This window comes from Prionailurus bengalensis, chromosome A2, assembly GCF_016509475.1.
Source record: "Prionailurus bengalensis isolate Pbe53 chromosome A2, Fcat_Pben_1.1_paternal_pri, whole genome shotgun sequence".
Classification (NCBI taxonomy): domain Eukaryota; kingdom Metazoa; phylum Chordata; class Mammalia; order Carnivora; family Felidae; genus Prionailurus; species Prionailurus bengalensis.
The window spans coordinates 93,953,934-93,969,271 of NC_057348.1; the positions used below are offsets into that span (position 1 = coordinate 93,953,934).

Below are 15,338 nucleotides of genomic sequence, written 5' to 3' on the forward strand. Positions count from 1 at the left end.
GTATATCAGTTTTCAAATGCCTTTATATCAAAATTAATCTCTGATTAGTTTGCTGCCCAAGTTATTTCAGGTTGAACCTTAACTGATGTTTCACAGTCTAGCCTGCAGTTCTAGATGGCTCATGCTGCTTCCAAGGAAGAGTTCATCAAAATGTATAGAGGTTCTTTTTTTCTTATATGGTGAAAACTCAAAATGTTAAGGCTCTTCTATTTAAAGTGACTAATTCTATAAAGTGTCCCAAGGAGATGCAGTCCTTCTTCGTTTTGCCTTTTTTCAAAAAATAAACTTTTAATTTAGAATGATTTTAGGTTTATAGAAAACAAGAGAATCCCTATATACTCCTCACCTGGTTTCCCCTATTGTTAAAGTCTTACATTATTACTATATGTACTATATGCATTATTACTAAATGTACATATAGTACATTTGTCTCAATTGGCTAACCCACGATGTTACATTGCTGTTAACTAAAGACCTTTGTTTTGACTTCACTAGTTTTTCCTTAATTTCTTTTTTGTATTTAGTGAGTTTTTTTTTTTAAGTTTATTCATTTAAGTAACCTCTGTACCCAACATGGAGCTTGAACTCACAACCCGGAGGTCGAGAATCACATGCTCTTCCAACTGAGCCAGCAAGGCACCCTGTTTTTTGTATTTTAGGATCCCATCCTGGTTACCACATTACATGTAGTTGTCAAATGTTATAATAGTTTATCAGATTTTCTTTGTTATTCATGACCTTGACAGTTTTGAGAAGTACCAGTCAGGCATTTTGTAGAATGACCCTCAATTTGGGTTCATCTAATGGCAAGAAAGACAGAGGTGAAGTGATATTCTCATCACATCACATCACATCACATCAAGGGTACTCGCTATCGACAAGACTTACCACTGATGATGTTAACCTTGATTACATTGTCAAGGTCTTCTTTGCTGTTTTTCTCCCTTGTCATTATCCACTTCCCTGTTGGCCGTTTTTCTCCAAATTCATTATCTATCTCCCATCCCCACTTCCATACCCTATCTTTGGAAGCAGGTTGCTAAGTTCAGCTCTTACTCAGGAGTAGGGGGAGAGGAGGAAGGGTTGCATTGCTTTTGATTTATTCAGTCAACAAATAGTTTTGAGCCCTTACTGTGTGCTGACATTCTGCTCTTACTCTGGGAGCAAGACAATGAACACAACTTTGTCCCCAGTCTTGGTCTTCCATCTAGAGTAGAGGCCTCCTGACTTGCAATTAGGAAGTCTGTGTGTGAAGGAACAGATCTCCCCTGAAGGTGATAGTGTGACCTGTGTGGGTTGCTGTCCTCTATGCACATACTCAAATGTATAGGCTATGCTGTGCTATAATCTTGCCATTTGCAAAGACAAGTTAACATCCTTTGAATGTTATGAAGGAAACAAACATGGGACCTCGGCAGTAAGGGGAAACCTGCCTTACATATGGTGGCTGCGAAAGACATCTGTGAAAGGAGCCATTTGAGCTGAGCCCTAACTAACAAGAAGCACTTCTCCATGCATAGAGTGAGGGGAAATGCATCCTGGGAGGAGGGAACAACAGCTCACACACAGACCCTGAAGTGAGGAGGACGGCGTGTTTCAGGAACAGACAGCAGAGAAACATGACTGGACAGGAGAAATCTCATGGATAGAGGTGTGATGTGAAATTGTTGAACATGTGGGGACTTCACTGTCACAAATCTCCGTTCTTAGTTGTAAGGTAGAAAAACCTCAAGATATGATTTTAAAAATCTAATTCCTCTCCTTTTATCAACACAGGGACATGGATGTTAGATGTAGATAGAGAGAGGGAAGATGAAAAGGAAATAGCTTGAAATCATTTCAGAACACAGCAACCTTATATTTATATCATATTTATTTTCATTTATCAGGTAAAATTTCCTAATGTTTAGAAAAATAAAAGATAGTACTTCCATGCAATAACATTTGGACAAAACAAAAACTTCTAAAAAAAGTTCATAAAAGTAAATTCTCCTTCCACCCTACCCATTATTCAGATCAACTCACCAAACCCTCTATTTTGAGAAGTTTTTGTGGAACTGGTTGTCTAAGCACTGTTATTAAAAACCACCCTACACATTTGCTCCCAGTTTATTTCTCAGTTAAAAATATTGTAAGATGGAAAAAATATTTTAAGATTAAAATATCCATCTTCAATTACGTTTTAATAATCTACCAGAGTTTTGGCAAAATGCGTGGAAGCATTTAAAGCATATCTACCACAGGAAAACTGCTGAGGAAAATAGTGAAAAACAAGATCATATTCGAGAGCTTTCTATTATTATTTTTTTATTTCTATTATTAACTTTTTCTATTATTTCTTTATTAACTTTTATTTTTTAACTTTTTCACAAATTATCATAATATATAATTTCTCTTATTTTTTTCTGCATAACTGATGAAGGTGATTTCTTCTATTTATAAGTATGCTTTTAGGTAAGTGAAGTGTAACATAAATCAGGGTTTGGTAAACTTTGTCTGTGAAGGATCAGATAGTACATATCTGGCTTTTCAGGGCATGTGTAGCAGGTTTTCAACTCTGTTGTGAGATTGAGAAGGCAGCATAGACAACACATAAATCAGTGTGTGGTAGGGTTCTAATAAAACCTTATTTCTGAACACTGAAATTTGAATTTTGTGTAATGTTCATATATCACCAAATATTCTTCTTTTGATTTTTTTTCAACCACTTAAAAATGCAGAAGCCATTCTTAGCTTAAAGGCTGTTATAAAAACAGGCACTGAGCACGATTTGGCTTGTGGTCTGTAGTTTGTGGGCGCCTCTTCATTATTGTATGTGACCCCTCACTGCCCAGTAGAGAGAGGGCTTATACCACCGCTAGTCTCATTCATTGGCTGCCATGAGTGGAAAAGAATGAGGTGGCTTTACAACCAATGGTTGTAGTTGCTTCTGTCCTCAAGACTGTTTTATCTCCTAATCTGCCTGTAATCTGGGTTTTTACTTATATATCCAGTTGGTGAGCTTCATCCATCATGAATCCTAGATGCAGAAAAAATTTGAGTCCTAGCCTAAGAATAGTAGACAGAGTTCTTAGCCTAGTGTATGGAATTCTGCTCTCTTTTAACTTTCTCTTCCATTTTCTAAGCATAGCCATCTGAATAGCATTTGGCTCCCTGAAGATTCTTCATATATCGGGTCCTGTTTTCTCTGCTGGAATGCCCCATTCCCACTACTGTGCCATCAGCCCTAACCCACCAGGGTCCCCTCTTCTAGTCTAATAAGACTTCAGGAGTGCAAATTCTTCCTCGCTCTCCACATTGGGCTGAGCATATCCTCCTGTGCTCCTTTGATATTTATCATGGGAATTATGTAGAATGTTGTAGAATTTTTGTGTTTATAGTGTATAGACATACTTGAAGGGAACTTGATAGTTTTCCCCAAATTGACAACAGTCCTAAAAGTTTACGTGACTCTGCCAATTAGAAGTTAAGCTGAAAAAAAAGAAAACTTTTCTATACTGTCAGAAAAGAAAGTCATCATTATGGTAGAGGAAAGACTAAGTTATCTCTGTATTCTCTTTATACAAAATGATGTTGTCGAATTATCCTAGAAGAAGTAATCAAAGATTATGCAGCCAGAATTGGAAAGAAATTTATTAGGGAGGTGTGTCATTTAATATGTTATGTTTTTCTGAATTTAACATTATTTGTCATATTTGTTAGCTTTTAAATATTTGTGATTTCTTTTGATTTATTTTCTCATTCAGAGTTCACTTTTGTACTTAATTTTTTATTCATAATACTGTATTCTTTTTCAAATTAAGAACTCCCAAATTGTTTGACCTTCAACCTTAAAAAGTTGTCCCTCCAGGAGCACCTGGGTGGCTCAGTCAGTTAAGCATCCAACTCTTGATTTTAGCTCAGGTCATGATCTCACAGTTCCTTAGATCGAGCCCTGCATCCGGCTCTGCGCTAACAGTGTGGAGCCTGCTTAGGATTCTCTTCTCCCTCTCTCTGTCTGCCCCTCCCCGACCCATGCTGTCATTCTCTCTCAAAAAAAAAAAATGTCCCTCCTAGTCATAATTACAAAGAATTTTCAATTCTGCTTGAAATCTTATTTTGATTTGTGGTGAAGAAATCACACATCTGCAGCATAAATTAACTTTGGAAATTTTGAGTTGAAAAGAATTAAAGGATATATGAGCATGGGTGGGTGTTTCATATATTATCTTACCTGGTAACTAATCCTGTATGAGAGTTTGAACACACTGCATTTTATGACAGCTTTAATTGTAAGCTTTGTGACCAGTTCTTATTCTTGAAAAATTTAGACTGTGTGGGTGATAATTACATAATTATTCAAATTGTTGAAAAAAGCAACAAGTTAAAGGAGACATTTCCTGAAATAAGATTATATGTCATAAGTATAGAACTTAAATGGTTAAATTCTTTCTCAGTAAACCTCATGGCAGTCAACTTACTCCATCAAGAGAGAGCATGTAGGGTAATGGAGGGTAGCAAGGGAGTTGGAAGAGGTAAATCAGGCAATAATCCCTTCATATTATACTGAAGAGCTTCTGTTGCCGTTTGGCAATAAGACAGCTCCAATAATTAAGAATTTTGCTATGCTCTAATATGTTGATATGTTTGACACTTCTACTTTTAATTTTCTTGTGCATTCTATCTCCTTTTATAAATCCTTTAAGTATAATTCTCTCAGGCTTATTAGTATGCTCTCACACATCTTTGGCAAGTGATGTCGTCAGAAACATCCATTAGAAGTGATAGTCCATGTCCCACCACCGGCTAAGCAGATAAGAGCCTATGGAAATGCTATATCATCATATTCCACCTAAGTAAAATTGCAGCTAGATTTATCTCTTAATTGTTCTAAGTATCATATTATGGAGATGCTATGGACCAACACAAGTAGTGATAAAGGCATTTCTGTAAGTGTGTATAATGGTTACCTCACCAGCCAGCTTAGCAGGGTACACAGTGGGCGCAGCTGTGGCTCCTGTTGAGGGTCCACATGCTCAGAGTTGCAGCTTATGCTGGGAAAGACTAAAGCCAAATAGTAGTGAATAGAGAGGATATTCTGAATGTTAAAAAAAAAAAAAAAAAGGAAAGTGCTGGTAGCTATTTAAGAACCAAGACACTTTATGTAAATGTGAATAAGAAGACAGTAGAAATGTAGGTCAATAGTCTTAGAAAAGAATTATTGGCATAAACATTTGGAAAACCACTAAATTGAAATCTGAGACCTAACCAGATGTTGAAGCCCTGATATTTATAAGAATATCATTGCATTTTAACATGCTAATAAAACAATTCTCAATATGGATGTTGTGTCTCAAATCTTAAGTGAAAACAACTTGTGTTAAACCCAATCTGTGTAGAACACTGATTTTATAATTAATTCTTTACTATTTAAATGGAATTACTTTTATGATATATGAAAAAACATTTATTTGTTTTTAGTCATTTTAACTCTATTTACTGTCAGTGTTTAATTCAGATAGAAATTATGTGCTATAATAGAGAAGAGATTTCTGCAAATGTATTAATTCTTTACTTCAGTACATTGTATACAACTGTGATAACTGCAGCCATTATAGAGAAGTAGGTCCCTTGTCCGTAACTTCTAGGGGATCTGAAATAAGTTAAAGACACAAGGGTTTGGTCACCATTTATAGAAAATGATATTATCAAATTGCCCTAAAAGACGTAATCAAAGATGATGCAGCTAGAATTGGAGAAAGAAATTTATTAGAGACACATGTCAGTTCATAAATACGTTACTTTTCTGAATTTGACATTGTTTGTCATATTTGTTAGCTTTTAAAAATTTGTGATTTCTTTTGATTTATTTTCTCATTTGGAGTTTGCTTTTGTACTTACTTATTCATAATGTTGTATTCTTTTTCAAATTAAGAACTCCCAAATTATTTGACCTCCAACCTTAAAAAGTTGTCCCTCCAGGAGCACCTGGGTGGCTCAGTCAGTTAAGCATCCAACTCTTGATTTTGACTCAGGTCATGATCTCACAGTTCATGAGATGGAGCCCTGTACCGGGTTCTGCGCTAACGGCATGGATGGAGCTTGCTTGGGATTCTCTCTCTCCCTCTCCCTCTCTACCCTCCACAACCCATGTTCTCACACACTCTCTTGAAATAAATAAACTTAAAAAAAAGTTGTCCCTCCATAATCATAGTTACAAAGAATCTTCAATTCTGCTTAAAATCTTATTTTGATTTGTGGTGGAGAAATCACACATCTGCAGCATAAATTTGGAAATTTTGAGTTGAAAAGAATTAAAGGATATATGAACATGGGTGGATGTTTCATATATTTTCTTACCTGGTAATTATTCCTGTATGAGAGTTTGAACACATTGCATTTTATGACAGCTTTAATTGTAAGCTTTGTGACCAAACCCTGGTGTCTTTATTAGAGTTACACTGAATTAGATTTATATGTTAAGAACAAATAAATGAAGGAAGGAGTTGTGGGTAGTGAAGCAGTTTGGGTCAAGCTGTATAGGTTTATTCTTGGCCCATGGGCAGATCAGTCCAGCTCAGGGAAACTCACGGTGGCTACCCTGAATCACCCAAGCAGCCTGAGTCAACACCTGGGATCCAACCTAGACTGATTGAAACAGGATCTCTGCTGTTTGTGTTTCGATCATATGCAGTTTTTAAAAGTTCCCCCCAGATAATTTTGATGCAAAAAGAGGTTTGAGAACCCTTGGACAGCTAGAGAGGACAATATATTATGAATTCATGAAATGGGGTTGGAAAAGGATATTCGAAAAAGACTGGCAGCTTTCTACATTAGGCTAAGGAGTTTCTTGATGGTTTCCTGTAAATAAGGTGGAGCCACCAAGCATTATATTTTACTGGTTGCCATGATTGTCTGAGCCCAGGGTAGTTGCATCTGTTTAGAGATTTGAGACCTTTCAGGGCAATAGACATGGAGGGAAAGGAAACATGTAGGATTTAGATGGATGTGGCGCAGCCCTTGGTACTCATTAAAGAATGTTATTCCACTGTATATATAAACCACATCTTTATCCATTCATCAGTTGATGGACATTTAGGCTCTTTCCATAATTTGGCTTTTGTTGAAATGAGAAAGTATGAAATCCTGCCATCGTCAGCAATGTGAAATAAGTCAGTCAGAGAAAGACAGACAGATATATGTTTTCATTCACATGTGGAACTTGAGAAACTTAACAGAAGACCATGAGGGAAGGGAAGGGGAAAAAACAGTTACAAACAGAGAGAGAGGGAGGCAAACCATAAGAGACTCTTAAATACAGAGAACAAACTGAGGGTTGATGGGGGGCAGGGGAGACGGGAAAATAGGTGATGGGCGCTGAGGAGGGCACTCGTTGGGATGAGCGCTGCGAGTTGTATGTAGGCAATGAATCACGGAATCTACCCCCAAAACCAAGAGTACACTGTATACACTGCATGGTAGCCAACTTGACAATAAGTTATATTAAAAAAAAAAAAGAATGTTATTTATTCATTGTTTCTCCTGGAGTAGATGTTCTAATCCCAGATTTAATTTTCCAGAATACGTTGGAGTTTTTGTACAATGCTTTCTTCTCTCTTTAGGGGTGTTGGCTGCATCTTTGTTGAAATGATCCAAGGAGTTGCTGCTTTTCCAGGAATGAAAGACATTCAGGATCAACTTGAACGAATATTTCTGGTAAGTTCTTTACAGAGTGCTTCTGAGAAAAAATGGTTTCTAATTCATCCCTTCATGACAAATTATACAGTGATAGTGGAAAATAATTTTAAACAAGTTTATTGGTTGTCACATTTAATTCTAATATATATTTGCTTTGAAAAAGCAGGAAATTAGGTAAGTGTTGTGTTTTTAAACTACTGCACATGAATAATATGCCAGAATGGTAGGAAACAATAGGAAGTCAGCAGCAACATAGAATAGTTGGTTAAAATTGAGGGCTCTAGCAGAAGAACTTCAGCAATTTATATAGATGTCCCCCCCCAATTTGTATAGATGGAGCTTAACTCCATTCCATCCCTACCCACTTAAATGTGGGCTTTGATTGGTAACTTTTTTTCTGTCAAATGAAGCATGGAAAAAGGGGAGTAACTTTAAAATGGAGAACTGGCAAATTACCTTAGCCAGATCTTTAAGGCTAGCATCATCAAAGATTAGTCATGCTGGTAGCACATACCTTTGATATAATGTGCTGAGAATGCCACTTCAGCTCTGTGGCCTTCCTCTCAAAACAGTAACCCCAGTCTAATCACGAAAAACACATCACACAAACCCAAATTGAGGGACATTCTACAAAATTCCTGACTGGTATTCCTCAACACTGTCAAGGTCATCAAAAACAAAGTCTAAGAAATTGTCATAGCCAGAGGAGGCTAGGGAGACATGACAACTCAATGTCAGGTGGTATCCTGAATGGAATCCTGGAACAGAGAAAGAACCGTAGGGAAAACTAGTGAAATCCAGGTAAAGTGTGCAGTTTAGTAAACATCAGCATACATTTAGTTGTGAAAAATGCACCATTTAATTTAAGGTTTGTAACAGTATAGGAGAGTGGTGAGGGGTATACAGGAATTCTCTACCATTTTTCACAACTTTCCTATAAACCTAAAACTGTTCTCAAATGCAAACCATTTCAATTTTTAAAAATCTGCATAAAGAGAAAATAAAATGTGTTCTGGTGCCAGATGATCTGAGTTTATCACCTGCTCTGGGTTTATCATCTTGGGCAAGGGATGTAATTATCTGAGCCTTAGTTTTCCTTGGGAGAAATGGAGGCTAATAATAGCACTTACCTCATAGGTTGTTTGGGGGAATAATGGATTTATACACATAAAATGCTTTTAGAGCTATGCCTGGCACATAACTAATACCCCATAAATTATTATTTTTATTGAATCATTTTATACTGAATATTTTTATTCAGTAGAACTTCCACATTAGCTAATATTCATATAAACCTATTATTTAAAACATGGAATCAGAACTAGGCAAATTAAGGGCTCTGCTAGAAGGATGCAAGCTATGTGCATTGTAGCAGTCAATCACATTATCATACTTTTCCCTTCTTTAATAAAACTCCTGTATGAACTCACTGGGGCAAATTTCAGTATGGACCATACCAAGAGATGTACTTATTCATTTAGTTATGCAAATGCAGCATTAAATTCAGCTTTCATATTAAGTATAAGGACCCAGGAAGGTGTAGTGATATGAACTGAGACTCCATCACTACTGTGTTCACCTTGACATCAGCAGTAAAATGAATAGAAACAATGGACAACGGAAACTTGGAAATCAAAGCACAAGTGATTACTCCATGCTGTATCCCATATCCCAGGTGATCCTGTAAATTATAGCAGATGGACAAATATCAGAGTCTCTAATATAGAAACCTTCTAGGTATTGCCATATTGATTTCTTCTCCCAGAAGCTCTCTGTATCCACTTTCCTTTAAGTTTTACTTAATTATTTTTTATCCATAAATTCCCACACAGAATGTTTAAGTAATGTCTTATGATTATAAAAATAATGCATCTTTGTACAGAAAATTTCCAATACCAGAAAGTATAAAAGATGAAAAATCACCCTTTGTCCTATTAAGCAGAGAAAACTACATGCAGTGTTTTTATATGTAACCTCCATTTCTACACATTAAGAAAAATTGAATCATATTTTATATACTTTTTGTAACTTTATTTTTTCACTTAACAATATGTAATTAACACCTTTCATTGAAAAATGAATCTAGAAATTTATCATTCTTAATGAGAAAGGACTGTTTCATTGTGTGGATGAGACATTCTTTACTTAATCAGTCCCGTATTAGTAGCTTGGTGCTGCCAGATACATCCGTGCATAGTGATCCTCTTAGTTAAAAATAATTATTAGAATTCAAAGTCCTTAATTCAATAACATTTAATTTTCATAAATTTATTGACTATTCTTAAACTTTGATCCTTTCATCTAAAGTCGCGAAACACTTCATTCTCTCTGTCCCTAAGAATATCTCTTACTGAGTTGACCTAGGCTGTACTGAGACTGTAGATTAGGACAAAAATATATAAAATGGAGCTTTCCCATCTAAGAATAAATTGTATTTATTAATATTTTGTGGTCCTTTGCATAAAGGTACAGTTTTTATAAATATTTTCTTTTCCTATTTTCTACTTAAGCTTTTGTTTTCATTCAAGTATTTTAAAGAATTTTCCAGAACTATTTTCGTAAAAATATAATAAATTTGTTTATTTTTTATCATTGAGAAAAACAGTAGGAGAAGGAATATTAATGGGTTATGGCTCGATCATATAGATTTTTATGCTAAAACATATCTTCAAATATTTAGCCTTTTAATTTATTTGAAGCTCAACTATAACAATAATACCACTTAATTATATTCTGAGATTAATTTCCTAAACTTTACGTTCAACCTAACTGTTCACTGTCTGATAATTATTGAGTAATGCTTATATAACCTTGTTAACTTAAAAAGAGAATCACATAGAAAGAAATATCTTCGTGTATACATTATTTCAGGATGAATTTGAAAGAAAAGGAAATGGTTATATAGATGAGATGTATGCTACAGCAATAGAACCAAACAATGAGTTTCATAAGAGCATTGTTTATTGCTATAGCTTAGTCAAAGTTTTCATTTATATATATTATTTCTTTAATGCAGTGATTTCTAATAGGTACTATCTTGTTGGATTGCTTCCTGTTTGCAGATTTTGCTATTTCTTTTAATTTTATGGCAACAATTTCCTAATTTTATGGGTATTCAGAGACCTTTGAGCTATGACTAGGCTTTTAATAAGTCAAAGAAATAAATCATTGCAGATTTCCCATAGGAATATTGGTACTATAAACGATTTGCTTTTGTTAGAGCACAGAGACCCTTTAAATGCAGATAAACATCATGATTGATGCTAATAATTTCTTCATTTACTCCAGTTTTTTTTTACATATGTAATGTTTTTAACAAGTGAAACGTCCCTTTGGTAATTAGGAGATAAAGATCATTATCTATATACAATTGCTGCTTTAGAATTAAATAATACTATGTTTTACTCAGAAGAATCAGATATGACCAAAAAGAAAAGAATCTATAAACTTCTTGTGACAGTAAATGTTACCATCTTAAATACTTAGTTCCTCTACCAAATTGTTTAAATTTGCAAAAGTTAACTCTATGTCCCATGAAACAAGAAGACTCTCTTGGGAGTTGTGCAGTCATTGGAAGAAGAAATTTTGCTCACCCAGTATGGTTGAATCACTGGGAAAAAATGCTTTTCTTTGGTGATCTTTTATGTCTGGTCTGAATCAGAATTACTGTTAAAGGGCGATTAAATCCACTTTCACAGGCTTCTCATATAAATTGCTGGAGACTCTTTTCTAAAGTGGCAGTTGTATATCTGGCCTCTGGTAAAGCATGGCCAAAGAGATAATCAACTTTGAGAAGTCATGAAACATGGGATTATTTGGTTTGTTTTGTATTTTAATACAGGGATTAAGTCCATTCATTCGCCTGTGAACTGTGTATAGAAAGGTGGTTGATAAGTTTGAAGAACAAAATTAATAGCTTGTTACCCGAGATAACTAATATAATTAACTCCCACACACTGAGTCTTTATAACAAATATGAAAGGCAACAAAGATCAGCCAGTAAAGCCCTTATATTTCTCTTCTGAAGGTTTTATTTTTCTTGTTTTTCTCTTTCCCTCCTTCAGTGGAAAGGAGCAGTTCACATTTTTAACAAGTCCATTGAGTTTATTTCTGCAACATAATAACTATATTGATATATATTAGGTGAGCTGGCTATGCTACAATCTGAGATTTCACCATTAAATCATTTTCCTTGAAATTGTGATGCTCATATGCAAGAAAGAAGGGAAGTGATGGAGGTTAGACAAATTGTATTCAAGACATTTTGAATTGCCAGGTGAATGGGCACCTACTTCTCTAAGCAGTAACTCTGCTGTTAGGTGAAAAGAGTGATTTATATTCATTTCCTCAGCATTACCTACTTTTTAGTGCAGCATGATGTATTCTATTCACCTCCATTAGCTGCAAAAATAAGCAGTAGATGTATTCATCCTGGTAAATCTACATTCAGAGTGACAAAATCAGAACTAATAAAAAAAATTTGTATTCTAATCACATTGTTCTGAATTGAAAAAGAAATCCACTTGGTGGAACCCTGGGAATATGCGGCTCACTCACTTCACAGCAGCTGAACAAATGGCAGGGAATGCTTGCACAGCTGCCTGGGACCTTTGACAGACGCCTCTGGGTTTGTGTGGCTTGTGGCCCAATGTACAGCAGCCATGACAGAAGCTGGCATGAGTTTGTTGTGGAGACCTGCGCTTGATCTCCCTGCCTTTGAATGTTGATAACCCTGAGGAGGTCACCTTTCCCCATTTTCTAGGTTTTCTGGCTTGCAATGAAATTTCTTCCACCAGTTGTTTGTTAACCTGTTGTGCATTAATTGATTGGTACAGTTGCTAAAATGTTCCTCTTCCTCATACATATGCCATTCAGAATTTAAAAGTGTGTGTGTGTGTGTGTGTGTGTGTGTGTGTGTGTGTGTGTGTAAAAAGAGCCACTTGAAACTTTAAAAATGATTTACCAGCCTGGCTTTTGAGTCAAAATCTTCCTTAAGCCTCTGTGTTTGGCAGGGGACTAACTGTAGAAATGAAGTCTTTAGATTCAGTTCCAGTCCTTGTTTCCCCATCCTGGCTCTGTTTCCAGGATCTTAGCTAGAACAATAACCCTGTGACTTCTGGACTGGCTAGAACAGCCATATAGAAAGTAAGAGAAAACTGATGGCCATTACTTTTGATGGCTTTTTCATCCGAAGAGATGTAGGAGCCACACTGTTAAGATGGACTGTTGGGATCACAGATTGTATCATCGGCACCATTATTGGATTTGCTTGAGGTCATTTCTGGCATACTTCTTCAGCACTCACTTTGCAGCACTAGACACAATGGAGATGTAAAGGAATTGTACACCATGGTGTCTGCCCTGGGGAAATTGATGACAATCAAGGTGAGCAGGCAAGACATATTTTTAAGAATAAAGTCATGAACAATTGCTCAGCAGCTGGTCAGCCGAAGGGAGACCCAGTAACAGGGGCAGATCCTGTACTACTAGTTAAGATACTGAACTCGAAATGTTAAATATTGGGTGCTAATCCTAATTGTTGTTTTCCATCCCTGAATAAGTCACCTTTTCTAATTGGAGTGTTGTTTCTGCATCTGTAAAGGGAGAAGTTGAACTAACTGATTTCAACAATGTCTTACAGATCTAACCTTTCTTAATTACAAAAAAAATGCATGGAATTACAGGATTATGCATAAGGGCTGTGGGTGTTTAAAGAGAAAATTGCTAAGAAAATTTTTGTCAAGCATTGAATAGAGGATAAGATTTGAAGTGGAATAAGGGAGACAGGGGACATCAGGTAATTGTATAAAAGTGCAGTGGGGACAGTAGGAGTCTGTCCTGTATGGCGGAAGGTGAAATTGGATGTTCAACACTGAACTTTGATAGACTGAGGACTTTTATCCTATTTTATCTATGAAGTAATAAGGAGATAATATAATTTTTTTTAACCAGAGTAATAATGTTAAAATGACATTTTAGGAAAATTAATACAGTATGATATGATGATTAAACTCAAGCTGTATAAACACTTACAGAAGTAGAGAACTAAGCAATATAGGTTGGGGCTGAGGATATTGAAAATATTAAATAATAATTTTTAAAGTCAATTTTAGAAAAACAAAGTGGAAGAGATAAATTATAAAACCTCCACCTTGGAACAAATGCTTCTTTTAATTTGTACATGTTTCTTCCAAGCCTTATCAATAGGCATTATCAGTGGCTGCAATCTTTTTCACAGTGTTAAGTTTATACAAACTAAAGCAGTTAGAAAAATTAAAAAACAGTATGAAATTAAATAAAAATCACTATCCAAAGATAAAAAGTATTAAGCATTTTTGTATTTTCTTTTCTAGGTTTTCACTATTAGGTTAATAATAAATTTATGGGTTTTGTATCCAACTTCTCTTTATTTTCACATTAAATAGTGTGCAGTTTCCAAGCCATTAATATGTATTTGAAAATACTATTTTAATTATACTGCAATATCTTATAAATGTGCCCAAATGTACTAACGCACTGCCCTGTTACTAAGGAATTTGCTTGCACTTTTTATGCTACACTAAGCATCACATATTATTATCCCATTCAGTTCTTCTTTCAGCAAGGATTATTAGGCACCTATTCTGTGCCAGGCACCGTGCCTATGGGCGGTGGTAAGACACAGTCCCTGCTCACCTCGAAAGTACTGTCATATGGGCTACATTTGAACAGCTTCCAGAAAGTCACATCGGAAGGATATTGTTGCATTCCCACAAATAGCACAAAAATGTTCCTCTTTCTCCGCATACTCATCAACATCTGTTGTTTCCTGTGTTGTTAATTTTAGCCACTCTGTCAGGTGTGAGATGGTGTCTCGTGATTTGGATTTGTATTTTTCTGAGGAAAAGTGATACTGAGCATGTTTTCATGTGTCTGTTAGACATCTGGATGTCTTCTTTGGAGAAGTGTCTATTCATGTCTTTTGCCTGTTTCTTCATTGGATTATTTGTTTTTGGGTGTTGAGTTTGATAAGTTCTTCATAGATTTCAGATACAAACCCTTTATCTGATATGTCATTTGCAAATATCTTCTCCCATTCCATTGGTTGCCTTTTAGTTTTGTTGACTATTTCCTTTGCTGTCCAGAAACTTCTTATCTTGATGAGGTCCCAATAGCTCAGTTTGTTTTTGTGTCCTTGCCTCCGAAGACATGTCTAGTAACAGTATGGAGGTTCCTCAAAAAACTAAAAATAGAACTACCCTACAACTCAACAATTACACTACTAGGTATGTATCCAAAGGATACAAAAATGCTGATTCAAGGGGGTACATGCACCCCAATGGTTATAGCAGCTCTATCAACAATAGCCAAATTACGGAAAGAGCCCAAATGTCCATCGAATAATGATTGGATAAAGAAGATGTGGTATACATATACAATGAAATACTGCTCGGCCATCAAAAAGCATGAAATCTTGCCATTTGCAACAATGTGGATGGATCTACAGTGTACTATGCTAATAAGCACAATAAGTCAGTCACAGAAGGACAAGTATCATGTGATTTCACTCATCTGTGGAATTTCAGAAACAGATGGACATAGGGGAAGGGAAGGAAAAATAAGATAAAAACAGGGAGATAAGCCATAAGAGACTCTAAAATACAGAGAACAAACTGAGGGTT

General features: G+C 35.7%; 1 protein-coding gene across 6 annotated transcripts in view; it reads left to right on the top strand.

Annotated features, from left to right (window-relative positions):
- The window catches only part of CDK14 (cyclin dependent kinase 14), a 605,513-nt gene that overhangs the window by 380,854 nt on the left and 209,321 nt on the right, over positions 1-15,338 (top strand). For all 6 annotated transcript variants that reach the window (XM_043588815.1, XM_043588812.1, XM_043588813.1 and 3 more), the window contains one exon: positions 7,602-7,695. In XM_043588815.1, the coding sequence (XP_043444750.1) occupies positions 7,602-7,695 (94 nt within the window). The remainder of the gene's footprint in view (positions 1-7,601; positions 7,696-15,338) is intronic.